General features: G+C 44.5%; 1 protein-coding gene across 1 annotated transcript in view; it reads left to right on the forward strand.

Annotated features, from left to right (window-relative positions):
• uggt2 (UDP-glucose glycoprotein glucosyltransferase 2) overlaps positions 1-24,597 on the forward strand; it is a 740,193-nt gene that overhangs the window by 91,103 nt on the left and 624,493 nt on the right. Inside the window, exon 6 of the mRNA XM_068034396.1 lies at positions 5,210-5,384. Coding sequence (XP_067890497.1) covers positions 5,210-5,384 — 175 coding nt within the window. The remainder of the gene's footprint in view (positions 1-5,209; positions 5,385-24,597) is intronic.

Here is a 24,597-nt window from a genome sequence, read left to right on the forward strand (position 1 = left end):
TCTTTCCAACATTTCTTTTATACTCCAGATCAATCCTCAACCTCTTTTCCGTGACACTTTGTCGAATGGACATTGTTCCCGAGAGAATGGTTATCTTTGTAGCATTCTATAGGAATATTTTTTCTCCGACTGCCCCTTATACGATTTCCTTTAAAATACTCAAATACATACCCATATCTCTTGCTTCTATCAGTGCAAGTGTCTCAGCAGCTAAGGTGCTTTTAATTATCCTCTATTTTCTTTGATTCCCAGGCTAACGGGCAACATTTATCATATCTTCCCTCCATTCACTATTCCCTTCTGGCATATATGTGACTCTAGTCCCAACTTTTAGTTGACCTTTGGGATAAATGGCCTTATCTGGATCTTCACTATCACTTGGTCCATTCTCAGTCGCCCATTATCTGCCACAATCTGTTGCTCGCAAAGGTCCCGCATATGTGCACGCAAAGTATGTGGTGCATCAGTGTCCATCATTTGTTCAGATTCTGTCAATGTATAATCAGTGCCAATAAGCTGTGAGGAATGTACTATAACAGTTGGTTGCCATGTTGCAAAATCACCATTTTGCCATCAGTGCCTATATCTTTTCCTGGGTCTCTCCATGCTCTGTCCTTCTCTTTTGTAATGCACCATATCCATGGTATCAAAATTCTTTTCTGATGGCCTGATCCAATGCCTCAAAGCTCTCCTGATTCTTTCTGAAACCTCTGCCTTAATAAATGCTCTTCTCCCTGCATGGATGGCATTCAAATGTTCTGCAAAAATTGAACTAATTGTAGTCCCCTCTAAAGCCAGGGGATGACCCCACGTGACCAAAGGTATTTTTGGATTCCTGCCATAAACTAATTGATGGGGCCTTAGCCTCCAACCATTTGAAGCATGTTTTTTGCATGTACTGCCCACGCCAGTCAATGTACAATTTGGCTAGTTGGCTAAAATTTTTCGAAGCATTTCGTCAATCACGGCAAGATTTCTCTCTCAATTTCCATTACTAAAAAGGACTTTCTACTGCAGTGTGCATTGCTACAATGTGCATATTTTCACACATACTCCTGAACTCATCATTGGCAAATTCTCCTCCATTGTCAGTTAGAAACTTAGCCAGTGCTCCCAATCCCAATCCTGTCCACCTTTCCATTATCTTGTCCACTATTACTTTGTCTTTTCTGTAAATTGCCGTAGACAGACTGAATATCTAGTCGCTGCGTCTATAAAGTGTAGAAGAAAAAATGTTTTTGGCTTCATCCCATACCTTCAAGTCCATTGCTACGGTTTCATTTACGTCCCTTGTTAATAGGAGACTCACTGTGGTTCGCGATGGCGTCTTCCTGTATTTTTCTTTTTTACAGTTATCAAATTTTTCACTACCTTTGATAAGTTTAGTCTAGTCATTATCTGTTACCCCTGCACATTTTAACAGAATCTTCAACCTCTGACAAGGTGGATGTGCAAACAGTCGATGTAGTTTTGAAATAATTTGCCTTTTCTCCTTTAAATCCCTAACCCTGGATGCCATTAATACTTCTTTAACATCCTACTTAGAGATGTTAGGTCTTGCTAAAGGAATACAATAATATCCTGACTGTGAACTGCAAAGCTACAGATTTCCCAAAGACAATTCGCCTTATCATGTTCCATATCCAATTTCATCCGAGCCTTTTTTATACAGTTTACTTAACAGCAGAGGTATATCACTGGATGCTGCATCCGTACTAATAAAATGATCTACCTTTGCTATTTTACATGGAATTGCCACTCTTTTTAGTGATTCCAACGTGTTGTCATCCCCAAACCTGAAACAGGTAGAACTGTCATATTCTTTGACCTTATTTCAGTCTTCCTTACTTAAAGAATCTATGTAACACCTTAACCAGTCCACTCCACATACTGTGGACGTACACCCTGTCAAGTACTGTACAATTCAATGAATCTGCAACTCAAGACACTCCTTACCGGACTGAAGCTTCTCGTGACCAGCATAATTCCTTCGGATTAATCAGTAGCGTCATCCTCGCCTTCTGAACGTTTCACGTCATTGTGTCATCTCAAAAACCCTGTTATTGCTTTTTGGACAATACAACGCATAGTGATACTTTGAGTCACATCAGAAATACCTGTTGACCACCCCTTGGTTATTCCTGGCATTCATTCTTCTGCCATAATTGCCCAATTCCTGCCATCGTTAGAGCTGCCAAAAGGGTCTCTATCCTCATTCGTCTTTTGTGTGTTTCTCCTTTCGTACTGACGTTTGGGCAGCATTACTGAGAGGCTCCGAAATGCTGCTGGCATTGTATTCTCCACCTTCAGTGTCACTGCTGAAGAGCCTACCTGCGCCATAAAAGCAGCTGGAAAGGAATGTTTTTCCAAAAGTGTTTTTAGGGCGTCAGACATCTGATCAAGCAACTTATCTTTTTCTTTGAATCTAACTCCGGTTAATACCAAGAGCCTATCCATGTTCAATATCCTAGCACAATCCAACAATTTGAAGGCAAGTACTGATCTAGGAATTTCCAAGCAGAATCGCTGCAACCTTGCATGTAGTCAGTTAAACTCCATAATCTACTCTTCTATGGAAGAACCATCCATTTTTCTAAATTTATCAAAGTCCGACCATGCATCACAGGCACTTGATAAGTCATCTTTCATATAAATGTTCTGCATAAATTTCAAGAGATTGTCCAAACCTTCCTCATTGTCCAAATGAGCCTCTAGCTCCGAGAACACTTTACCCCTGATCTTGCTTCTGGCAGGAAGTGAAAGTGCAAGGGCTATTCCTTGCTTCCTTTTTGGTAAAGATGTATCCTGTGTCCACAGATCAACTTCATTCTTCCATTGATCGTAAGGTTCGGCTTCACAAAACAGCAGTGGAAAAATCATATCCCGATACCTTATGCTTGGCTTGTCATCTTTCTTAAAAAAAAAACTTCCTAATACAGCCTTCTCAGAAAAAAAGCTCCAATTCTAATCTCCTGTCCGAGAACAAATCGTAGTCTCCAACTTTCACTTTCAGGCAGCCATTCTCTGCTACCTATGTTAGAGAAACTTCCAAGCCTGTTTGTGAAGAAGACAGAGACTAGGATGATTTGGTGTAGATTGATTATTGCTTGCCACAGAGTTTACTTCTGCTCTCCAAACAACACCCACAGCCAGTGCTGGCTGGCTCTTATATATACACACTTGAATACAATTAACTACATTCAACACCTGTTCACCCTATTATCTTGAACTACCAAGTCTTTATCATCCATTAACAGAACTTCAGACCCTAACAGTGGGGAGGTCGGAGACCTCGTGGGGAAGGTCAGGGGAGATTGGAAGAGTCAGGGCTGGGGGCAGTGGTGTCTGATCGTGTTACACATGCATACGCGCTGGGTCCAACAGTTAGAAGAACAATTATCTCCTGGATCCAGCAGTCCTTGTTTGTGTGTTTCCTGAGTCTCCTTGGAGCAGGTTTATTGCTTGTCCCACCTCTTTCCTTCCCCCTACCAACCATTCACCCACCTGTCCCTGTCCTTGACAATATCCTAAAGTAAAGCAATGATTTTGTTTTACATTTTGGTAGCTTATGGGGAAATTTAATATGGATTTGAAAATTGAGGATGACTGTTCAGAAGTGCTGCATCAGTGCTGAATAAATTGTTAGGAAATAAATCAATACATTCAAATTATAATTGTGTGGAATACAACTTCTTAAATTAGCAGCTCTTAATTTTAAAGTGACAATAGTTTGTGAATTGGTAAATTAAAATTTAGTTTCTCGAATCCTTTCTTCCCAAAGACATTCCCAGCGTTTTGCACATCATTTCAGAGCTTTGAATAGCAATATTACATCATGAATGATATACTGGCCTTGGGAGTGCAGCACAGATTTACTAGAAATATACTGAGGCTAAAAAAGTTAATTTATCGGCATAGTTTGTAAGCTTTTGAATATAAAAGATTGTGGGGTGATCTAATCAAGGTGCTCAAAATGATGTCAAGATTCAATGGGATAGATCTTTGGTGAGACCACACCTTTGAGTACTGTGTACAGTTTTGGTTTCCTTATCTAAGGAAGGATATACTTGCCTTAGAGGGAGTGCAGTGAAAGTTGACTAGATTGATAGTTGGAATGAGAGGGTTGGTCTATGAGGAGAGATTGAATAGAATGTGCCTGTGTTCTCTGAAGTTTAGAAGAATGAGCGGTGATGTAATTTAAATGTGTAAAATCCTTAACCAGCTTAACAGGGTGAATGCTGGGAGGCTGATGCCTCTGACCTCAGACTGAGATGAGGAGTAATTTCTTCACCTGAAGGTTGTGAATCTTTGGAATTCTCTATCCCAGAGGGCTGTGAATGCTTAGTCATTGTGCATATTCAACACTGTGATCGATTAGATTTTTGGACACTTAGGGAATCAAGTGATGTGGGGCTAAGTCAGGAAAGTGGAGTTGAGCTAGAAGACCAACCATGATCTTATTGAACGGCAGAACAGGCTCAAGTGGCCATATGGCCTACTCCTGCACAGGTTTCTTATGTTCTTATGGTCAGGGAGTCCGGAACAAAGGGATACAATCTTAAAGTTAGAATTAGATCTTTGAGGAGTGAAATTGGATAATGCTTTTCACACACAGGATCATGGAAAGATGGAACACACTCTTTCAAATGTTGGGTCAATTGAAACTTTCAGTAATGATATTGAGTAGATTTTTGTTTGGTAGGGTACTAAGGGCTGTGGATCAAAGGCTGATAAATGGTACGGATCAGCCATGATCTAACTGAATGGCGGAACAGGCTCTAGGGGCTAAGTAGCCTGTTTCAATGTTCTTATCAATGTGTTGAGTTCTGTGTTGTTCATAGCAATGAAGAAGCAAAATGTCAGGAATGTGCTTTGGCAAAGAGGCAGGAAGCTCAGTTAGAAAATAACTTCTACTTTCTGCTAAACCATTAATTGCATCACATTGATGATTTTCTTGACATTGTTACATGCAAACGTTATTTTCATTGTCCAGCTTTCCAAGCTATTGTCATTTTAAAGTTGGTGCATGCTGCATTGATTTTCTGGCAGAGATTGTCATAATCCTGTTATTGTTTAAATTTGTAAAATTAAATCCGCTTAACCTCATTTGTTACACTGCATCACAGAAAATTGTTAAAGCAGTTGAGTTGTGATAATTTTTTAAAATGTGGGATAGATCTTAGAATTTTGACCTAATTTCTGTTTACAGACCCAAACCATACTTGTTTAAACGAGACCATACATTTCCAACAAAGAATGCAAAAGCTCCAGTTGTCATCTTGTATGCTGAAATTGGCACAAAAGCATTTTCTAAATTCCACAAGATTCTGTCTGAGAAAGCTGGCAAAGGGGAAGTTATTTATGTTCTGCGGCATTATGTGCAGGTATGTGCGAAAAGTTTGGTTTGCATGATTATTGTAAATATAAAATAATTTTGTCTTGATTATCACTGACTGCTATAGTTTCAAAGGTGGCATTTCTTTTATTCTTCGCATTCCTTAAGACTATACCAGTTTAAACATTCTACTGCAGGTGTCTTAGTAGTTCACTCTGTAAATGCAATGCATGAAGTTATATATACCAGGAAGGGTAACAGATTCAGCCCCTGGTCTCGTAAATTTTGCTGATCTCAGCCAGGTTCGTGCCCCTCATCTATATTCAGTAATGTTGCTGGAACCTCTACGTATGTCAGGTGAGAACAGGACTGTGTTTGATTGTGAAATAGGTTTAACTAGTTTCAATTAAATTCACAGTAAACATAGGCTTACAGCGCAGACCTAACCCAATTCAGCAATTTCTGTTTTTGGAGCACTGTGGAGCCTTTATCTTTTAACAAGTTTGCTTTTTGGAAAGGAAGAATTATTTTGATCAAGTTGTTTTTCTTTTCTAAAATGAAACTGTGCAAAGATGTAATAACTTTAGTGATAAAGCTACCAATGTGTCCAGTGTGGTTGGATCACAGATTCAGGGTGATTTGGACAAGTTGAGTGAGGGGGCAAATGCATGGCAGATGCAGTATAATGTGGATAAATGTGAGGTTATCCACTTTGTTAGCAAAAACAGGAAGGCAGATTATTATCTGAATGGCTATAAACTGAGAGAGGGGAATATGCAACGAGACCTAGGTGTTCTCGTACACCAGTCACTGAAGGTAAGCATGCAGGTGCAATAGGTGGTAAAAAGGGCAAATGGTATGTTGGCGTTCAAACCGAGAGGATTCGAGTACAGGAGCAGGGATATCTTGCTGCAATTATACAGGGCCTTAGTGAGGCCACACCTGGAATATTGTGTGCAGTTTTGGTCTCCTTATCTGAGGAAGGATGTTCTTGCTATAGAGGGAGTGCAGCGAAGGTTTACCAGACTGATTCCTGGGATGGTGGGACTGACGTATGAGGAGAGATTGAGTCAGGATTATATTAGCTGGAGTTCAGAAGAGCGAGGGGGGATCTCATAGAAACCTATAAAATTCAAACAGGACTTGATAGGGTAGATGCAGGAGGGATGTTCCCGATGGTGGGGGAGTCCAGAACCAGGGGTCATAGTCTGTGGATACGGGGTAAACCTTTCAGGACTGATAGGAGGAATTTCTTCACCCAGAGAGTGGTGAGCCTGTGGAATTCACTACCAACAGAAAGCAGTTGAGGTCAAAACGTAATGTTTTCAAGAAGGAGTTAGATATAGCTCTTGGGTTTATTTTATTTTATTTATTTATTTATTTTGAGATACAGCACTGAAACAGGCCCTTCGGCCCGCCGAGTCTCTGCCGACCAACAGCCACCCATTTATACTAACCCTACAGTAATCCCATATTCCCTACCACCTACCTACATTAGGGGCAATTTACAATGGCCAATTTACCTATCACCTGCAAGTCTTTGGCTGTGGGATGAAACCGGAGCACCCGGCGAAAACCCACACGGTCACAGGGAGAACTTGCAAACTCCACACAGGCAGTATCCAGAATTGAACCCGGGATCCTGGAGCTGTGAGGCTGCGGTGCTAACCACTGCGCCACTGGAAGGGCTCCCTCAATGTTCAGCTGGTCTGTGACCTCAACAACAGCATCCTCCCTGTGTGTGCTCACTTTCCTGGTGGTTTCTATAACTCTGGTCATCCTCCGGCAGTCCAGGCTACAGCAGCTCTTCACTCCAACCCCCAAAGTACGTGAATGGATTCTAGGGTACAAGAGATATCCCCTGAAGACATGTCTACTCACCTCACTATGAGAGCCACAGACAGAGGCACAGAGGAAATACAACCAGGACCACCACTGAGCAGGCCATCGGGCTTCTGAAGATGTGATTCTGGTGCCTGGACCGGTTGGGTGGCACCCTGCAATACACATTTGCAAGGGTCTCACTCATTGTGCTGGTCTGCTGCTCTCTCCAGAACATTGCCCTCCAGAGAGATGTGGACCTTGAGGCCTAGAAGGAGACAGTTCATTGGGGGAAGAGGAGGTGGAAGAGATGGAAGAGGAGGAAGTGGAGCCGGAGAGGGAGGATGCAGAACACCAGGGTGCTCCGGCTACACAGGGAGGTGGCTGGGCATGGTGCGGGGCTCAAAGGTCTCATCAGGATGACATCATTGTCAGGGATCATCTGATCCAAGATGAACAGCATGGTATGGAACTCACACTGAGGTGTCTGTGCTAATAATTCCATTGAGGATCAAAAGATATGGAAGGAAAGTGGGAACAGAGTTGGATGAACAGCAATGATCATAATGAATGGAAGAGCAGGCTCAAAGGGCTGAATGGCCTACTCCTGCTCCTGCTCCTATTTTGATTTATAATTTTGTTTATCTATACAAATGTGTAAAAAAAAAAAAGCACTAGTCCCTTTTATATACTTGAGATTTATCTTTTAGAAACTTCAGTGGCCTAATGTGGTGCAGGGATCAGATCTGAGTTGCTCTGTTTATTTTTAAAAAATAACTAATAAAGACCGGCACAGTGGCGCAGTGGTTAGCACCGCAGCCTCACAGCTCCAGCAACCCGGGTTCAATTCTGGGTCCTGCCTGTGTGGAGTTTGCAAGTTCTCCCTGTGTCTGTGTGGGTTTCCTCCGGGTGCTCTGGTTTCCTCCCACATGCCAAAGACTTGCAGGTTGATAGGTAAATTGGCCATTAGCAATTGCCCCTAGTATAGGTAGGTGGTAGGGAAATATAGGAACAGGTGGGGATGTGGTAGGAATATGGAATTAGTGTAGGATTAGTATAAATGGGTGGTTGATGGTCGGCACAGACTCGGTGGGCTGAAGGGCCTGTTTCAGTGCTGTATCTCTAAACTAAACTAAAACCCTATTTGGTTCAACTTTCTATTTCTCAGGTAGAGGCAAAATATAGAGAAATCTCATCACTGTTGTCCAGTCAGGTTAGCAGATGGACTGTGGTTTCAAATCAAGTACGTTCTAGCTGGCATCTAATTAATATTTTTAGTTACTTCATTTCTTTTTTTTTAAGTGTAATTTATTTCCATTTAGTTTAAACCCTCCCCAGTCACACTAGTGGACCTTCCCACGAGGACATTGGTGCCAGTTTTGTTGAGGTGCAACCTGTCCCAGAACTGGTCCCAATGTCCCAAGCCCTCTCTCCTCCACCCTGCCTCAAGCCACACATTAATTCTTCCGAAGAAGGGCCACTGACCCGAAACTTTAACTCTGCTTCTCTTTTCACAGATGCTGCCAGACCTGCTGAGTGATTCCAGCATTTCTTGTTTGTATTTCAGATTTCCAGCATCCGCAGTATTTTGCTTTTATATTAATTCTTTCTATCTTCCTATCGGAGTGGCTGCAATGGTCGTGGTACATGTTGGTACCAACGACATAGGTAGAAAAACGAATGAGGTCCTGCAAGATGAATTTAAGGAGTTAGGAGCTAAATTAAAAAGCAGGACCTCCAAAGTTAGTAATCTCTGTGCCACGTGTTAGTGAGTATAGGAACAGGAGATTAGACAAGATGAATGCATGGCTGGTGAAATGGTGCAGGGGGAGGGATTTAGCTTCCTGGGACATTGGGACCGGTTTAGGGGAAGGTGGGACCTGTACAAGCGGGATGGGTTACACCCAGGCAGGACTGGAACTGATGTCCTCGCTGGGGTGTTTGCTAGTGCTGTTGGGGAGAATTTAAACTAGAATGGCAGGGGGATGAGAACCTGAGCGGGGTGACTGAGGAGGAGGAAACAAGGCATAGAAATCAAGGACAAGAAACAAATAGGGCCATAGTGCGAAATAATGCTAAGATGACTAAGAATGTTAAAAGACAAGCCTAAAGGCATTGTGTCTCAATGCGCGGAGTATTTGCAATAAGGTAGGCGAATTAACCCCGCAAATAGATGCAAATGGATATGAAATAGTTACGATTACGGAGACATGGCTGCAGGGTGACCAAGGATGGGAACTGAACATCCAGGGGTAGTCAATATTTAGGAAGGACAGGAAAAAAGGGAAAGAAGGTAGAGTAGCATTGTTAGTAAAAGAGGAAATCAATACAATAGTGAGCAAGGATATGAGCTTAGAATCCTGATGTGGAATCTGTATGCGTGGAGCTAAGAAACACCAAGGGGCAGAAAATGTTGGTGGGGGTTGTATATAGACCCCCAAACAGCAGAAGGTGGAATTTGAATTCAATTAATAAAATCTGGAATTAAAAGCTAGTCTAATGATGGCCATGAAACCATTGTCGATTGTTGTAAAAACCCATCTGGTTCACTAATGTCCTTTAGGGAAGGAAATCTGCTGTCCTTACCTGGTCTGGCCTACATGTGACTCCAGACCCACAACAATGTGGTTGACTCTTACATGCTCTAGCAAGGGCAATTAGGGATGGGCAATAAATGCTGGCCTGGCCTGCGATGCCCACATCCCATGAATGAATAAAAAAAGTGATGCACAGGATGGCATTAAACAGGAAATTAGAGATGCATGCAATAAGGGTACAACTGTAATTATGGGTGATGTTAATCTACATATAGATTGGGCAAACCAAATTAGCAATAATACTGCAGAGGAGGAATTCCTGGAGTGCGTACGTGATGGTTCTTTGGACCAATACGTTGAGGAACCATCTAGAGAACAGGCCACCCTAGACTGGGTATTGTGTAATGAGAAAGGATTAATTAACAATCTTGTGTGGGGTTCCAGCAGCAAACCTGAGGATTGGGAGCAGTTTAGAATTTAGCAAAGGAGGACAAAGTGATTGATTAAGAAGGGGAAAATAAGAGTTTGAGAATAAGCTTGCCGAGAACATAAAAACTGACTGTAAAAGCTTCCATAGATATGCGAAGAGAAAGACATTAATGAAGACAAATGTGGGTCCCTTACAGTCAGAAACGGGGGATTTATAATGGGGAACAAAGAAATGGCAGACCAATTAAATACATACTTTGATTCTGTCTTCACAAAGGAGGACACAGATTACCTCCCAGAAATGTTGGGGAACATAGGGTCTAGTGAGAAGGAGGAACTGTATGAAATCAGTATGAGTAGGGAAATGGAGTTAGGGAAATTGATGGGATTGAAGGCCGATAAATCCCCAGGGTCTGATTATCTACATCCCAGAGTACTTAAGGAAGTGGCCTTTGAAATAGCAGATGCATTGCTGGTCATTTTTCAAAATTCGAGAGACTCTGGAACAGTTTCAACAGATTGGAGGGTAACTAATGTAACCCCACTATTTAAAAAAGGAGGTAGAGAGAAAACAGGAAATTATAGACCAGTTAGCCTAACATCAGTAGTGGGGAAAATGCTAGAGTCCATTATAAAAGATGTAAGAGCAGAGAACTTGGAAAACATTGACAGGATTGGACTAAACCATCATGGATTTATGAAAGGGAAATCATGCTTGACAAATCTACTGGATTTTTATGAGGATGTAACTAGTAGTATTAGATCTGGAAGAACCAGTGGATGTGGTGTATTTGGACTTTCAGAAGGTTGTCCATAAGGTCCCACATAAGAGTTAGCATGCAAAATTAAAGCACATGGGATTGTGGGTAATGTACTGACATGGATAGAGAACAGGTTGGCAGACAGGAAACAAAGAGTAGGAATAAACGGATCTTTTTCCGAGCGGCAAGCAGTGACTAGTGGGGTACCACAGGGATCGGTGCTAGGGCCCCAGTCATAGTCATACAGCATAGAAACAGGCCCTTCGGCCCACCGCGTTCCTGCTGACCATTATGCCTATTTATACTAATCCCACCTGCCTGCATTAATTCCATATCCCTCTATGCCTTGCTCATTCAGGTACCTGTCCAGATGCCTCTTAAATGTCGCTACTGTTCCTGCCTCCACCACCTCTTCAGGCAGCTCCTTCCAGATACCCAATATTCTTTGTGCGAAAAATTTACCCCTTTGATCCCCTTTAAACCTCTTTAAACCTCCTCCTTCTCACCTTAAATCTATGCCCTCTAGTTTTAGTCACCCCTACCATTGGAAACAGACCCTGGATATCTCCCCTATCTATGCCTCTCATAATTTTATATACCTCTATCATGTCCCCTCTCAGCCTCCTTCGCTCCAGGGAAAACAGACCCAGCCTATCCAATTTCTCTTTATAACTCAAGCCCTCCAAACCAGGCAACATCCTTGTGAATCTTTTCTGCACCCTCTCTAGCTTAATCACATCTTTCCTGTAGTGCGGCGACCAGAACTGCACACACTACTCCAAATGCGGCCTAACCAACATTATGTACAACTGTAACATGACATCCCAACTCTTGTACTCAATGCCTCGGCTGATGAAGGCAAGTATGCTATACGCCTTCTTCATCACTCTGTCTACCTGTGTTGCCACTTTCAGGGAACTATGTACTTGCACCCCAAGGTGTCTCTGCTCAAGAACACTCCCCAGGGCCCTGCCATTGACTGTATATGTCCTGCCCTGGTTTAACTTCCCAAAATGCATCACTTTGCGCTTGTCTGCGTTAAATTCCATTTGCCACTCCCTTGCCCACTTTCCCAGTGGATCTATATCCTGTTGTAACCTTTGACAACCTTCTTCACTGTCCACTATACCACTAATTTTGGTGTCATCTGCAAACTTACGAATCATGCCCCTTACATTCACATCCAAGTCATAATATATATGACAAACAACAGAGAGCCCGGCACAGATCCCTGCAGCACACCACTGGTCACTGGCCTCCAATCTGAAAAACAATCCACCACCACCACCCTCTGCCTTCTATCACCAAGCCAATTTTGTATCCAATTTGCTCGCTCACCCTGGATCCCATGTGTTCGAATCTCCTGGACCAGCCTACCATGCGGGACCTTGTCAAAGGCCCTGTTAAAGTCCATGTAGACAACGTCCATCGCCCTGCCCTCTTGGTCACCTCCTGTAAAAACTCAATCAAATTCGTGAGACGCGATTTCCCACGCATAAAGCCATGCTGACTGTCCCTAATCAGACCATGCCTTTCCAGCTGCATATAAATCCTCTTTCTCAGAATCCCTTGCAATAACTTTCCCACCACTGATGAAAGGCTCACCGGCCTGTAGTTCCCTGGCTTACCCCTGCTGCCCTTCTTAAATAAAGGCACAACATTAGCTATCCTCCAGTCTTCCGGTACCTCACTCGTTGCTAACGATGATACAAAAATCTCTGCCAGGGCCCCAGCAATCTCCTCCCTTGCTTCGCATAGCATCCTAGGATACACCTGGTCAGGCCCTGGGGATTTATCCACCTTAATGCACTTCAAAACCTCCAACACCACCTCCTTTGTAATGTTGATATGCTCCAGGATATCGCTGTTCCCTCCTTTGAACTCACTAGTTTACATGACCTTCTCCACAGTAAATACGGATGAGAAATATTCATTTAGGACCTCGCCCATTTCCCGTGGCTCCACACATAGATTGCCACCGTGATCCTTAAGGGGACCTACTCTCTGCAGAACTTCAGAGGTTTGGCTGTTTGTCTTTGGATGGGTACTGTGGGCACACTGCCAATATAATGCCCATTTTAGGCCTAACACAAAAATATTCCCCCATAAACCCTTATTACATAACTGGGTTGTTAAAGTTTTTTGGGTGAAAAAGCACACTCTCTAGAAATACAGATTATCATTAATGCTGTAATGCCATTTATTACTTGACTACATAATTTTGGCACAGAAGGAGGAGTTGATGCTTTCTGTACAGCAATCCGGTCAGCCACATTCTTCCGTTCTATCCCTGTCGACCTGCAAGTTTATTTCTTTCAAGTGCCCATTTAATTTCCTTTTGAAATCATTCATCATTTCAGCTTCCACCACCCTCGTAGGCAGCGGGTTCCAGGTGTTAAGCCCAGTAAAGATCTATAATTCCTAACTTTTAAGATACAAACTTTATTCAATGTGGACTCTTTGAATTTGAGTTTTCCTTTAAAAAGTGAACAGTATGCTGCAAAGATGGTTGCCGAAGGGCAGATGACCAGGCCAGCGAATTCAAAAACTGTCTCATTCCAGACTAAGAGGTGTCAACTGTGCCCATCCTGTAACCATCGAGACATTCTTGAATGGGTTTAGTCTGAGACAAAGGTGGTGATTGTGTTTAAACCCCACCCCCCTCCATCCCCCCGAATCTCTGGATTAATGTCTTACAACAATAAACCCGCATGTGGCTAATCAACCTAAGACCACCACCATATTTGGGAAAGGAACTGTGAGAAGTCACATGGTAGGGCAGACATGTTTGTCTCCTTTTTAGTCTTTAAATACTGACTGCAAAAAGAAACAGGAACAAACAAGGCAGTACCATCTGGTCCTTAAAGGAAACTGTATCATCGCAAGGTCTGCAAACCTGTTCCATTTCGGGTCCACCAATACAGCAAACTGACCTCCTGGTATTGTGAGTACAAGCAACCAACTTCGTGACCTGCAGAAACTCCACCACTTTAAGAGAATCCTGAAAACCACTTCGGAACACGACTTTGGCTGTTAAACTTACTTACACTACACTTCTGGAGTGAAGGAATCTTCATCAGGCATGCAATGCGTGTTGTCCAGAACAAGACAATCACTTGAATTAGGAACTGTTCTTTTGCTTGTAACCTGTAAAAATGCACTATTCTCTTTTAGTTGTACTTTCCTTGAGTGTGTTTATGTGTGTGACTGCGTGAGTGAGTGCTTTGGCATTAGATTTCGGGGTAAGTGCATATATAAACAATTCTCTGTCTGTTTGAACCCACGAAGAGCTTGCTGCTGGTTATTCAAATTGTCCACCCACTCTGGTTTTAAAAAGAAAAAAAAAACAGACAGCTTCCTCTCAAAAGCTGACTGATTATGGACAATTGGGAAGGGAACAGGGATTTTAGCAGTTCTCTCATCCTGTCCATTATTCAGGCCATTATAATTTGCTAATTTTAAAAAAGAAAGTTCTTCCTCACATCCTCCCTATGTCTCTTGCCCAAAACTTTAAATGTCTGTCCCTGCGACCTTGTACCCTCAACTAATACAGATCAAAACAAAGAACAGTACAGCACAGAAACAGACCATTCGGCCCTCCAAGCCTGCGCCGATCTTGATGTCTGCCTAAACTTAAAACCTTCTGCACTTCCGGGGACCGTATCCCTCTATTCGCATCCTATTCATGTATTTGTCAAGATGCCTCTTAAGCGTTGCTATCGTACCTGCTTCCACCACCTTCCCCGGCAGCAAGTTCCAGGCACTCACCAACCTCTGTTTAAAGAACTTGCCTCGCACATCCCCTCTAAACTTTACCCCTCGCAGCTTAAACCTATGTCTCCTAGTAACTGATTACTGACCCACAGCAATGTGGTTAACTCTTAAATGCTCTCTGAAATGGCCTAGCAAGCCACTCATTTGTATCTAACCACTACGGAGTCAATAAAAAGGAATGAAACTGGACGGACCTCCCGGCATCGACCTAGGGACTGGAAACGACAATGGCAAACCCAGCCCTGTCAACCCTACAACGTCCTCCTCACTAACATCTGGGGGATGGTACCAACGTTGGGAGAGCTGTCCCACAGACTAGTCAAGCAACAGCCTGACAGAGTCATATTCACGGAATCATACCTTACAGACACTGCAATCACTATCTCTGGGTATGTCCTGTCCCACTGGCAGGGTGGAGGTGTCGGGACAGTGGTCTACAGTAGGGAGGGGGTTACCCTGTGCGTCCTCAATATCGACTCCAGACCCCATGAAGTCTCATGGCATCAGGTCAAACATGGGCAAGGTAACCTTCTACTGATTACCACCTAACGCCCTCCCTCAGCTGATGAGTCAGTACTCCTCCATGTTGAACACCACTTGGAGGAAGCACTGAGGGTGGCAAGGGCTCAAAATGTACTCTGTGTGGGGGACTTCAATGTCCATCACCAAGAGTGTCTCGGTAGCACCACTACTGATTGAGCTGGCCGAGTCCGAAAGGACATAGCTGCTAGACTGGGTCTGCGGTAGGTGGTGGGGGAACCAACATGAGGGAAAAGCATATTTGACCTTGTCGTCACCAATCTGCCTGCCGCAGCTGCTTCTATCCATGACAGTATTGGTAGGATTGACCACTGCACAGTCCTTGTGGAGACAAAGTCCCGCCTTCACATTGAGGATACTGTCCATCGTGTTGTGTGGCACTATCACCGTGCTAAATGGGATAGATTTCGAACAGATCTAGCAATGCAAAACTGGGCATCCATGAGGTGCTGTGGGCTATCAGCAGCAGCAGAATTGTACTCAACACAATCTGTAACCTCATGGCCCGGCATATCCCCCACTCTACCATTACCATCAAGCCAGGAGAGCAACCCTGGTTCAGTGAAGAGTGCAGGAGGGCATACCAGGAGCAGCACCAGGCATACCTCAAAATGAGATGTCAACCTGCTGACGCTACAACCCAAGACTACTTGTATGCCTAACAGCGTAAGCAGCATGTGAAAGATAGCTAAGAGATCCCAGAACCAACGGATCAGACTTGAACTCTGCAGTCCTACCACATCCAGTTGTGAATGGTGGTAGACAATTAAACAACCAATTGGAGGAGGTGGCTCCACAAATATCCCCATCCTCGATGATGGGGGAGCCATACACATTAGTGCAAAAGGTAAGGCTGAAGCATTTGCAACAATCTTCAGCCAGAAATGCCAGGTTGATGATCCACCTTGGCCTCCTCCTGAATCCCGAGTATCACAGATGCCAGTCTACAGCCAATTCGATTCACTCTGTGTGATACTAAGAAATGGCTGAAGGCACTGGATACTGCAAAGGCTATGAGCCCTGGCAATGTTCCGGCAATAGTACTGAAGACCGGTGCTCGAGAACTTGCCACGTCTCGAGCCAAGCTATTCCAGTACAGCTGTAACACTAGCATCTACCCTGCAATGTCGAAAATTTCCCAGGTATGTCCTATACACAAAAAGCACGACAAGTCCAACACAGCCAATTACCACCCCATCAGTTTACTCGCCATCATCAGTAAAGTGATGGAAGGTGTCAGCGACAGTGCTATCAAGTGGCACTTTGTTCAGCAATGATCTGCTCTGTGACGCTCAGTTTGGGTTCCGCCAGGGCCACTCAGCTCCTGACCTCATTACAGCCTTGGTTCAAACGTGGACAAAAGATCAGAAGTCAAGAGGTGAGGTGAGAGTGACTGCCCTTTGCATCAAGGTAGCATTTGACCGAGTATGGCATCAAGGAACCCTAGCAAAACTGGAGTCAATGTGAATTGAGGAAAACTCTCTGCTGGTTGGAGTCATACCTAGCGCAAAGGAAGATGGTTGTGGTTGTTGGAGGTCAATCATCTGAGCTCCAGGACATCACTGCAGGGGTTCCTCAGGGTAGTGTCCTCGGCCCAACCATCTTCAGCTGCTTCATCACTGACCTTCAATCATAAGGTCAGAAGTGGAGATATTCGCTGATGATTGCACAATGTTCATCACCATTCACGACTCTTCAGATACTGAAGCAGTCTGTGTCGAAATCCTGCAATACCGTGACAATATATAGGCTTGGGCTGATAAGTGGCAAGTAACATTCGCGCCACACAAATGCCAGGCAATGACCATCTCCAGCAAGAGAGAATCTAACCATCTCCCCTTGACATTCAATGGCATTATGATCACTGAATCCCCCACTATCAACATCCTGGGGGGTTACCATTGACCAGAAACTGAACTGAAGTAGCCATATAAATACCGTGGCTACAAGAGCACGTCAGAGGCTGGGAATCCTGCGGTGAGTAACTCCCCTCCTGACTCCCCAAAGTCTGTCCACCATCTACAAGGTCGAAGTCAGGAGTGTGTTGGAATACTCTCCACTTGCGTGGATGGGTGCAGCTCCAATAACACTCAAGAAGCTCAATACCATCCAGGACAAAGCAGCCCGCTAGATTGGCACCCCATCCAATAACATTCACACACTCCACCACCGACACACAGTGCAGCAGTGTGTACCAACTACAAGATGCACTGCAGCAACGCACCAAGGCGCCTTAGACAGCGCCTTCCAAACCCACGACCTCTCCCATCTAGAAGGACAAGGGCAGCAGATGCATGGGAACACCATCACTTGCAAATTCCCCTCCAAGCCAGAGACCATCCTGACTTGGAACTATATCGCCATTCCTTCACTGTTGCTGGATCAAAATCCTGGAACTCCCTTCCTAACAGCACTGTTGGTGTACCGACTCCACATGGACTGCAACAGTTGAAGAAGGCAGCTCACCACCACCTTCTCAGTGGCAATTAGGGATGGGCAATAAATATAAATAAATCTGGAGGGGCGGCACAGTGGCGCAGTGGTTAGCACCGCAGCCTCACAGCTCCAGCGACCTGGGTTCAATTCTGGGTGCTGCCTGTGTCTGCGTGGGTTTCCTCCGGGTGCTCCGGTTTCCTCCCACATGCTAAAGACTTGCTGGTTGATAGGTTAATTGGCCATTATAAATTGCCCCTAGTATCAGTAGGTGGTAGGGAAATATAGGGACAGGTGGGGATGTGGTAGGAATATGAAATTGGTGTAGGATTAGTATAAATGGGTGGTTGATGGTCGGCACAGACTCGGTGGGCCGAAGGGCCTGTTTCAGTGCTGTATCTCTAAACTAAAACTTTCCTAGCCAGTGACCCTCACATGCCAGGAACAAATTTAAAAAAAGGCAGTGACCATCTCCAACAAGGGAGAATCTAGCCATCTCACCTTGATGTTCAACGGCATTACCATTGCTGAATACCTGACCATCAACATCCTGGGGGTTACTATTTAGCAGAAACGTAAGTGGGCCCGTCACATAAATACTGTGGCTTCAAGAGCAGGTCAGAATCTGGGAATTTTACAATGAGTAACTCATGTCCTGACACCCCAACGTCTGTCCACCATCTAAGAGGTACCAGTCAGGTGTGTGATGGAATGCTCTTCACTTGCCTGGATGTGTGCAGCTCCAGCAACACTCAAGAAGTTCCACACGCTCCAGAACAAAACAGTCCACTTGATTGGCACCCCATCCACCACCTGAGACATTCACTCCCTGCACCACCGATGCACAATGGCAGCAGTGTGTATCATCTACATGATGCACTGCAGCAACTCACCAAGTCTGCTTTGACAGCACCTTCTAAACCCTTAACCTCTACCACCTAGAAGGACAAGAGTGTTAAATTCCAGAAACCTTGCTATGGAAGAATAATGCTGGAGCCTATATTTACTCAGTTTCACATTTATTGTGCAGAGGAGCATGTAACTCCTGACTCAAACTCTCCACCAGTCTCAGTGAGTGTCTGCTTATAAGAGCTCAACTAAGACCCCAATTAACACCCTTCACCTGCATATACAAAGAACAGTACAGCACAGGAACAGGCCATTCGGCCCTCCAAGCCTGCGCCGATCTTGATGCCTGTCTAAACGAAAACCTTCTGCACTTCCGGGGACCGTATCCCTCTATTCCCATCCTGTATTTGTCAAGATGCCTCTTAAACGTCGCAATCGCACCTGCTTCCACCACCTCTCCCGGCAGCAAGTTCCAGGCACTCGCCACCCTCTGTGTAAAGAACTTGCCTCGCACATCCCCTCTAAACTTTGCCCCTCGCACCTTCAACCTATGTCCCCTAGTAACTGACTCTTCCACCCTGGGAAAAGCTTCTGACTATCCACTCTGTCCTTGCCACTCATAACTTTGTAAACTATCATTCGCCCCTCCACCTCCGTCGTTCCAGTGAAAACAATCCAAGTTTATCCAACCTCTCCTCATAGCTAATGCCCTCCAGACCAGGCGACATCCTGGTAAACCTCTTCTGTACCCTCTCCAAAGCCTCCACGTCCTTCTGGTAGTGTGGCGACCAGAATTGCACGCAATATTCTAAGTGTGGCTTAACTAAGGTTCTGTACAGCTGCAGCATGACTTGCCAATTTTTATACTCTATGCCCCGACCGATGAAGACAAGCATGCCGTATGCCTTCTTGACTACCTTCTTGACGATCCACCTGCGGTGCCACTTTCAGTGACCTGTGGACCTGTATTCCCAGATCTCTCTGCCTGTCAATACTCCTTAGGGTTCTCCCATTTATTGTATACTTCCCACCTGTATTAGATCTTCCAAAATGCATTACCTCACATTTGTCCGGATTAAACTCCATCTGCCATTTCTCTGCCCAAGTCTCCAACCGATCCTTTGACAATCCTCATCACTATCCTCAACTCCACCAACTTTTGTGTCGTCCGCAAACTTACTAATCAGACCAGCTACATTTTCCTCCAAATCATTTATATATAATACAAACAGCAAAGGTCCCAGCACTGATCCCTGTGGAACACCACTAGTCACAGCCCTCCATTCAGAAAAGCACCCTTCCACTGCTACCCTCTGTCTCTCTGATCGAGCCAGTTCTGTATCCATCTTGCCAGCTCACCTCTGATCCTGTGTGACTTCACCTTTTGTACCAGTCTGCCGTGAGGGACCTTGTCAAAGGCTTTACTGAAGTCCATATAGACAACATCCACTGCCCTTCCTTCGTCAATCGTCTTTGTCACTTCCTCAAAAAATTCAATCAAGTTAGTGAGGTACGACCTCCCCTTCACAGAACCATGCTGCCTCTCGCTAATAAGTTCATTTGTTTCCAAATGGGAGTTAATCATGTCCCGAAGAATCCTCTCTAATAATTTCCCTACTACTGACGTAAGGCTCACCGGCCTATAATTTCCTGGATTATCCTTGCTACCCTTCTTAAACAAAGTACAACATTAGCTATTCTCCAGTCCTCTGGGACCTCACCTGTAGCCAATGAGGATACAAAGATTTCTGTCAAGGCCCCAGCAATTTCTTCCTTTGCCTCCTTCAGTATTCTGGGGGTAGATCCCATCAGGTCCTGGGGACCTTAATGTTTTGCAGGACACCCAACACCTCCTTTTTGATAATGAGATGACTGAGACTATCTACACTCCCTTCCCTCGGCTCTTCATCCACCAAGTCCTTCTCCTTGGTGAATGCAAAGTACTCATTTAGTACCTCGCCCATTTCCTCTGTCTCCACACATAGATTCCCTCCTCTGTCCTTGAGCGGGCCAACCCTTTCTCTGGTTACCCTCTTGCTCTTTATATACATGTAAAAAGCCTTGGGATTCTCCTTAATTCTGTTTGCCAATGACTTTTCATGACCCCTTTTAGCCCTCCTGACTCCTTGCTCAAATTCCTTCCTGCTTTCTTTATATTCCTCAAGGGCTTCGTCTGTTCCTAGCCTTCTAGCCCTTACGAATGCTTCCTTTTTCTTTTTGACTAGGCTCACAATATCCCTCTTTATCCAAGGTTCCCGAAACTTGCCAAACTTATCCTTCTTCCTCACAGGAACATGCTGTTCCTGGATTCTAATCAACTGACGTTTGAAAGACTCCCACACGTCAGATGTTGATTTACCCTCAAACAGCCGCCCCCAATCTAAATTCTTCAGTTCCTGCCTAATATTGTTATAATTAGTCTTCCCCCAACTTAGCACCTTCACCATTGACATTGACAATGACAAACATTGACTAACCATTGACACAATTAACAGTTTAACAAAGAGCAGCAGACGCATAGGAACACCACCACCTGCAAGTTCCCATTCTGACTTGAAATGATATTGCTGTTCCTTTGCTGTTGCTGGTAAAATCCTGAAGCTCCCTTCCTAACATCTCTGTGGATGTACCTGTACCAAATGGACTTGCAGTGGTTCAAGAAGGTGGCTCACTACCATCTTAAGGGCAGTTAGGGGTTGCAATAAATACTGGCCTTGCCAGCAATGCTCACATCCCACGAAAGGGGAAAAAAACTAAGTGGCACTGCAAAAATGGCTGCACACCAATGCATCTCGCTCGCCACTTTGCCTTAACTAGACAACATATGCATTTAATGACAAACCCAGCATTGCACAGACAGAGGACATCGGATTTTGCCTCTGTCGCTGGATTTCCCCCAGGTACAGGGCATCATCAGTTGTACCTATTTGACCATCAAGACACCTAATGACTGGCCAGTGAGATCCATCAACACTCAATGTCCAACTTGTCCGCGACCACAACAAGAGCTTCCTCCATGTGCGCTTGCTTTCCTGGCAGTGGTCTGACTCCTTCATCCTCCACCAGTCCAGGCTCCCTCAGACCTCCACTCCAACCCTTAAAGTGCAGGAAATTCCTTGAAGAGATGCTACTGACATCCCTAAACAAAGGCACAGAGGTGATACAACCATTGCCACCTGTTCAGCAAGACTAGCGATCAAGCTTCTGATGATGTGATTCCGATGCCTGGACCAGTCAGGTGGTGTCCTCCAATACCCTTCTTCAAGGATATCAGTCATTGTGGTCTGCTGCGCTCTCCATAACATGGCCCTCCAGAGAGGTGCGGACCATGAGGACGATGAGGCCCTGGAAGGAGACAGCTCATTGCAGGAGGAGGAGGAATTGGAGGTGGAGGGAGATGATGCTAAACAGAGAGGTTCCCTTGCTGCATTATGAGGTGGCCTCCTACCACCCTTTGGGAAGAGGACCCCCCTCATATCCCTCACGGCCTCTAGCATTAGATTGAGGTCAGCATCAATGAAGAGAGAGTCTGCCCGGTCCCGGGTGCCAGGCCTCTGGCTCTCCGTGACATCTTGTTTCCCTCTGGTGCAGTCGAGGACTTTGGCACAAACTGCAGATTTTCTCCTCAGGACAACCAGCAGCCTCAGTGATGACTGCCACGGGGTGCCTAAATTAGTCTACATTTCATCTGACCCATCTCAGTTTCTGCCCACTGCTGGCTCTAAGCGGACAGGAAACCCATCTCTATATCAGTTAAGGGCTCATCCCGTGAAAATCTGATTTTAATCAGTTTCTCACTGGAGCAAGGTGTCTGACCCAAAAACAAATTCCGCTCCTGTTTCCTATCTCTGTGGCGCAAATTCAGCCCCTTAACTCTGTTCCTCTCTCCACAGATGTTGCCTGACCTACTGAGGTATTTCCCGCAGTTTTTATTTTTAAGTACCTGGATGAGCACTTGGCACATCATAATATTCAAGGCTATGGGCCAAGTGCCGGCATATGGGATTAGGTAGACAGGTCAGGTGTCTTTAATGCATCGGTGCAGACTCGATGGGCCGAAGGGCCTCTTCTGCACTGTATTCTTCTGTGATTCTGTGATTCAGTTAAAGGCCTGGGACCCGCAAAGTGGGTATTGGTTCCCCAGGCCAGATGGAAGCAGGTTCGCCACAGACTTTTCGGTCGGTGGATGGCTCCGTCCGCCGAGGCAAAAATTCCGGCCCCTATTCTGAATTTGTTTTTTTTAATGTTCTTAAGGCAGCATCATAATTTTCTACTGATGTCTGTACTAAAATAATACTCGGCATGCATTAAGAAACATTTACAAATGGAGATTTAGCTTTACGTTAATTCTGAAAAACAGCAATGCCACCAAGTGCTATAGAACAGTACCGCTTAGTGGATGATTCTTTGAGATATGTTCTAGTATATAGATATTTTTGAAGTTGTGAATGACACAAATTTTAAGAAACTGACTGTTTGTTGCCTTTTTAAAAATCATGACATTTCTATATCCAATACAACAAAATGTCTTATTTAAAAATTAATCAAATGAAAATACTGTAGCTGCTAGAAATCAGAAATAAAATCAGAAAATGCTGGAAATACTCAGCAGATCTGGCAGAGTCTGTGGAGAGAAATAGAGTTAATGGTTGAGGTCAGTTCTGATGGAAGGTCACAGTCCTCGGAGGGTGCAGACGAGATTTACCAAAATGATTATAGAGATGTTATTTTAGCTACAAGGTTAGGTTGGAAAAGCTGAGATTGTTTTCCTTGAAGAAAAGGAGATTGAGGGGAGATTTGAAAGCAGTGTACAAGGTTATGACTTATGTTCCCTGTAGACATTAACAAACCAAAAGTCCTGAATTTACCAAATGACCGCAATAAAAAATAGACAAGATTTCACTTTTATAAACTTCTACTTTAACAGTCAAAGCAAAATCAACATTAAATTAAACATGAATTAAACAGACCAATCTCAGTCTACATAAGTATTACAAATTACACATTAACTATCAGATACAACTAGATGGGTCTTGCGGATTTACTGGGCAGTCCATTCAGCATATATGACACCAACTACAGCCGCACAGTTCTTCAAAGCTCTGCACTTCCTTAGGTAGGTCTCCAGCTCCTTTCTTCCAAAATGAAGCACCGATTCTCATCCGACAGCAGTTCCCCTTCAACCCGCACTCCACAGGTATGGTCTTCACCGAAACAGCGCACTTCTCCAGAATTGCCTCAGTTCTGCTCACGACCGACTTGATGATGTGGATCCAGCCATTATGTAACAGATGTAGCTGCAGTAACTCGCATCTGCCTATTGCCAGCTCCCGGACCCAACCTTCACTTTCTTTGGCTTGCTCGCGCTCCATCCCTGTGTGATCTGAGCTTGGATGGCTCTGTCTTTTTAATTTGGTTCCAACCAGTTTCTGTTTCCCTAGAAACCTAAAGTTTTAGTTCCCCTTTCAGTTAGGATCTGTCTCAAAAAAACAAGCATTGAAACCAGGGTCAGTGCACCTAACAGAATATTCCCAGCCAATGCAATGATACTCCTATTGGGGCGGCACAGTGGCGCAGTGGTTAGCACCGCAGCCTCATAGCTCCAGCGATCCAAGTTCGGTTCTGGGTACTGCCTGTGTGGAGTTTGCAAGTTCTCCCTGTGACCGCGTGGGTTTCTGCCGGGTGCTCCGGTTTCCTCCCACAGCCAAAAACTTGCAAGTTGATAGGTAAATTGGTCATTGTAAATTGCCCTTAGTGTAGGTAGGTGGTAGGAGAATGGTGGGGATGTGGTAGGGAATATGGGATTGATGTCGGATTAGTATAAATGGGTGGTTGTTGGTCGGCACAGACTCGGTGGGCCGAAGGGCCTGTTTCAGTGCTGTATCTCTCTATGATTCTATGATTCACCAAGTCATCTATCCAGACAACAGCTCGCTCATGCTCTCCCACTGGTCCTGGAAAACCATGAATTCCATCGCTGTTTCTCTCCCTTGGAAATGAAGCTTTACTGTAGTAAAGTTTTCTTTAGTACAGTTTAGAAATTCAGCAAGTTATTATCATAAACATTTTAACGAATAGCTTATTACGTACTGTACAGGCAAGGTTTTTATATTCCACA

Source organism: Heterodontus francisci, chromosome 6 (assembly GCF_036365525.1).
Source record: "Heterodontus francisci isolate sHetFra1 chromosome 6, sHetFra1.hap1, whole genome shotgun sequence".
Classification (NCBI taxonomy): Eukaryota; Metazoa; Chordata; class Chondrichthyes; order Heterodontiformes; family Heterodontidae; genus Heterodontus; species Heterodontus francisci.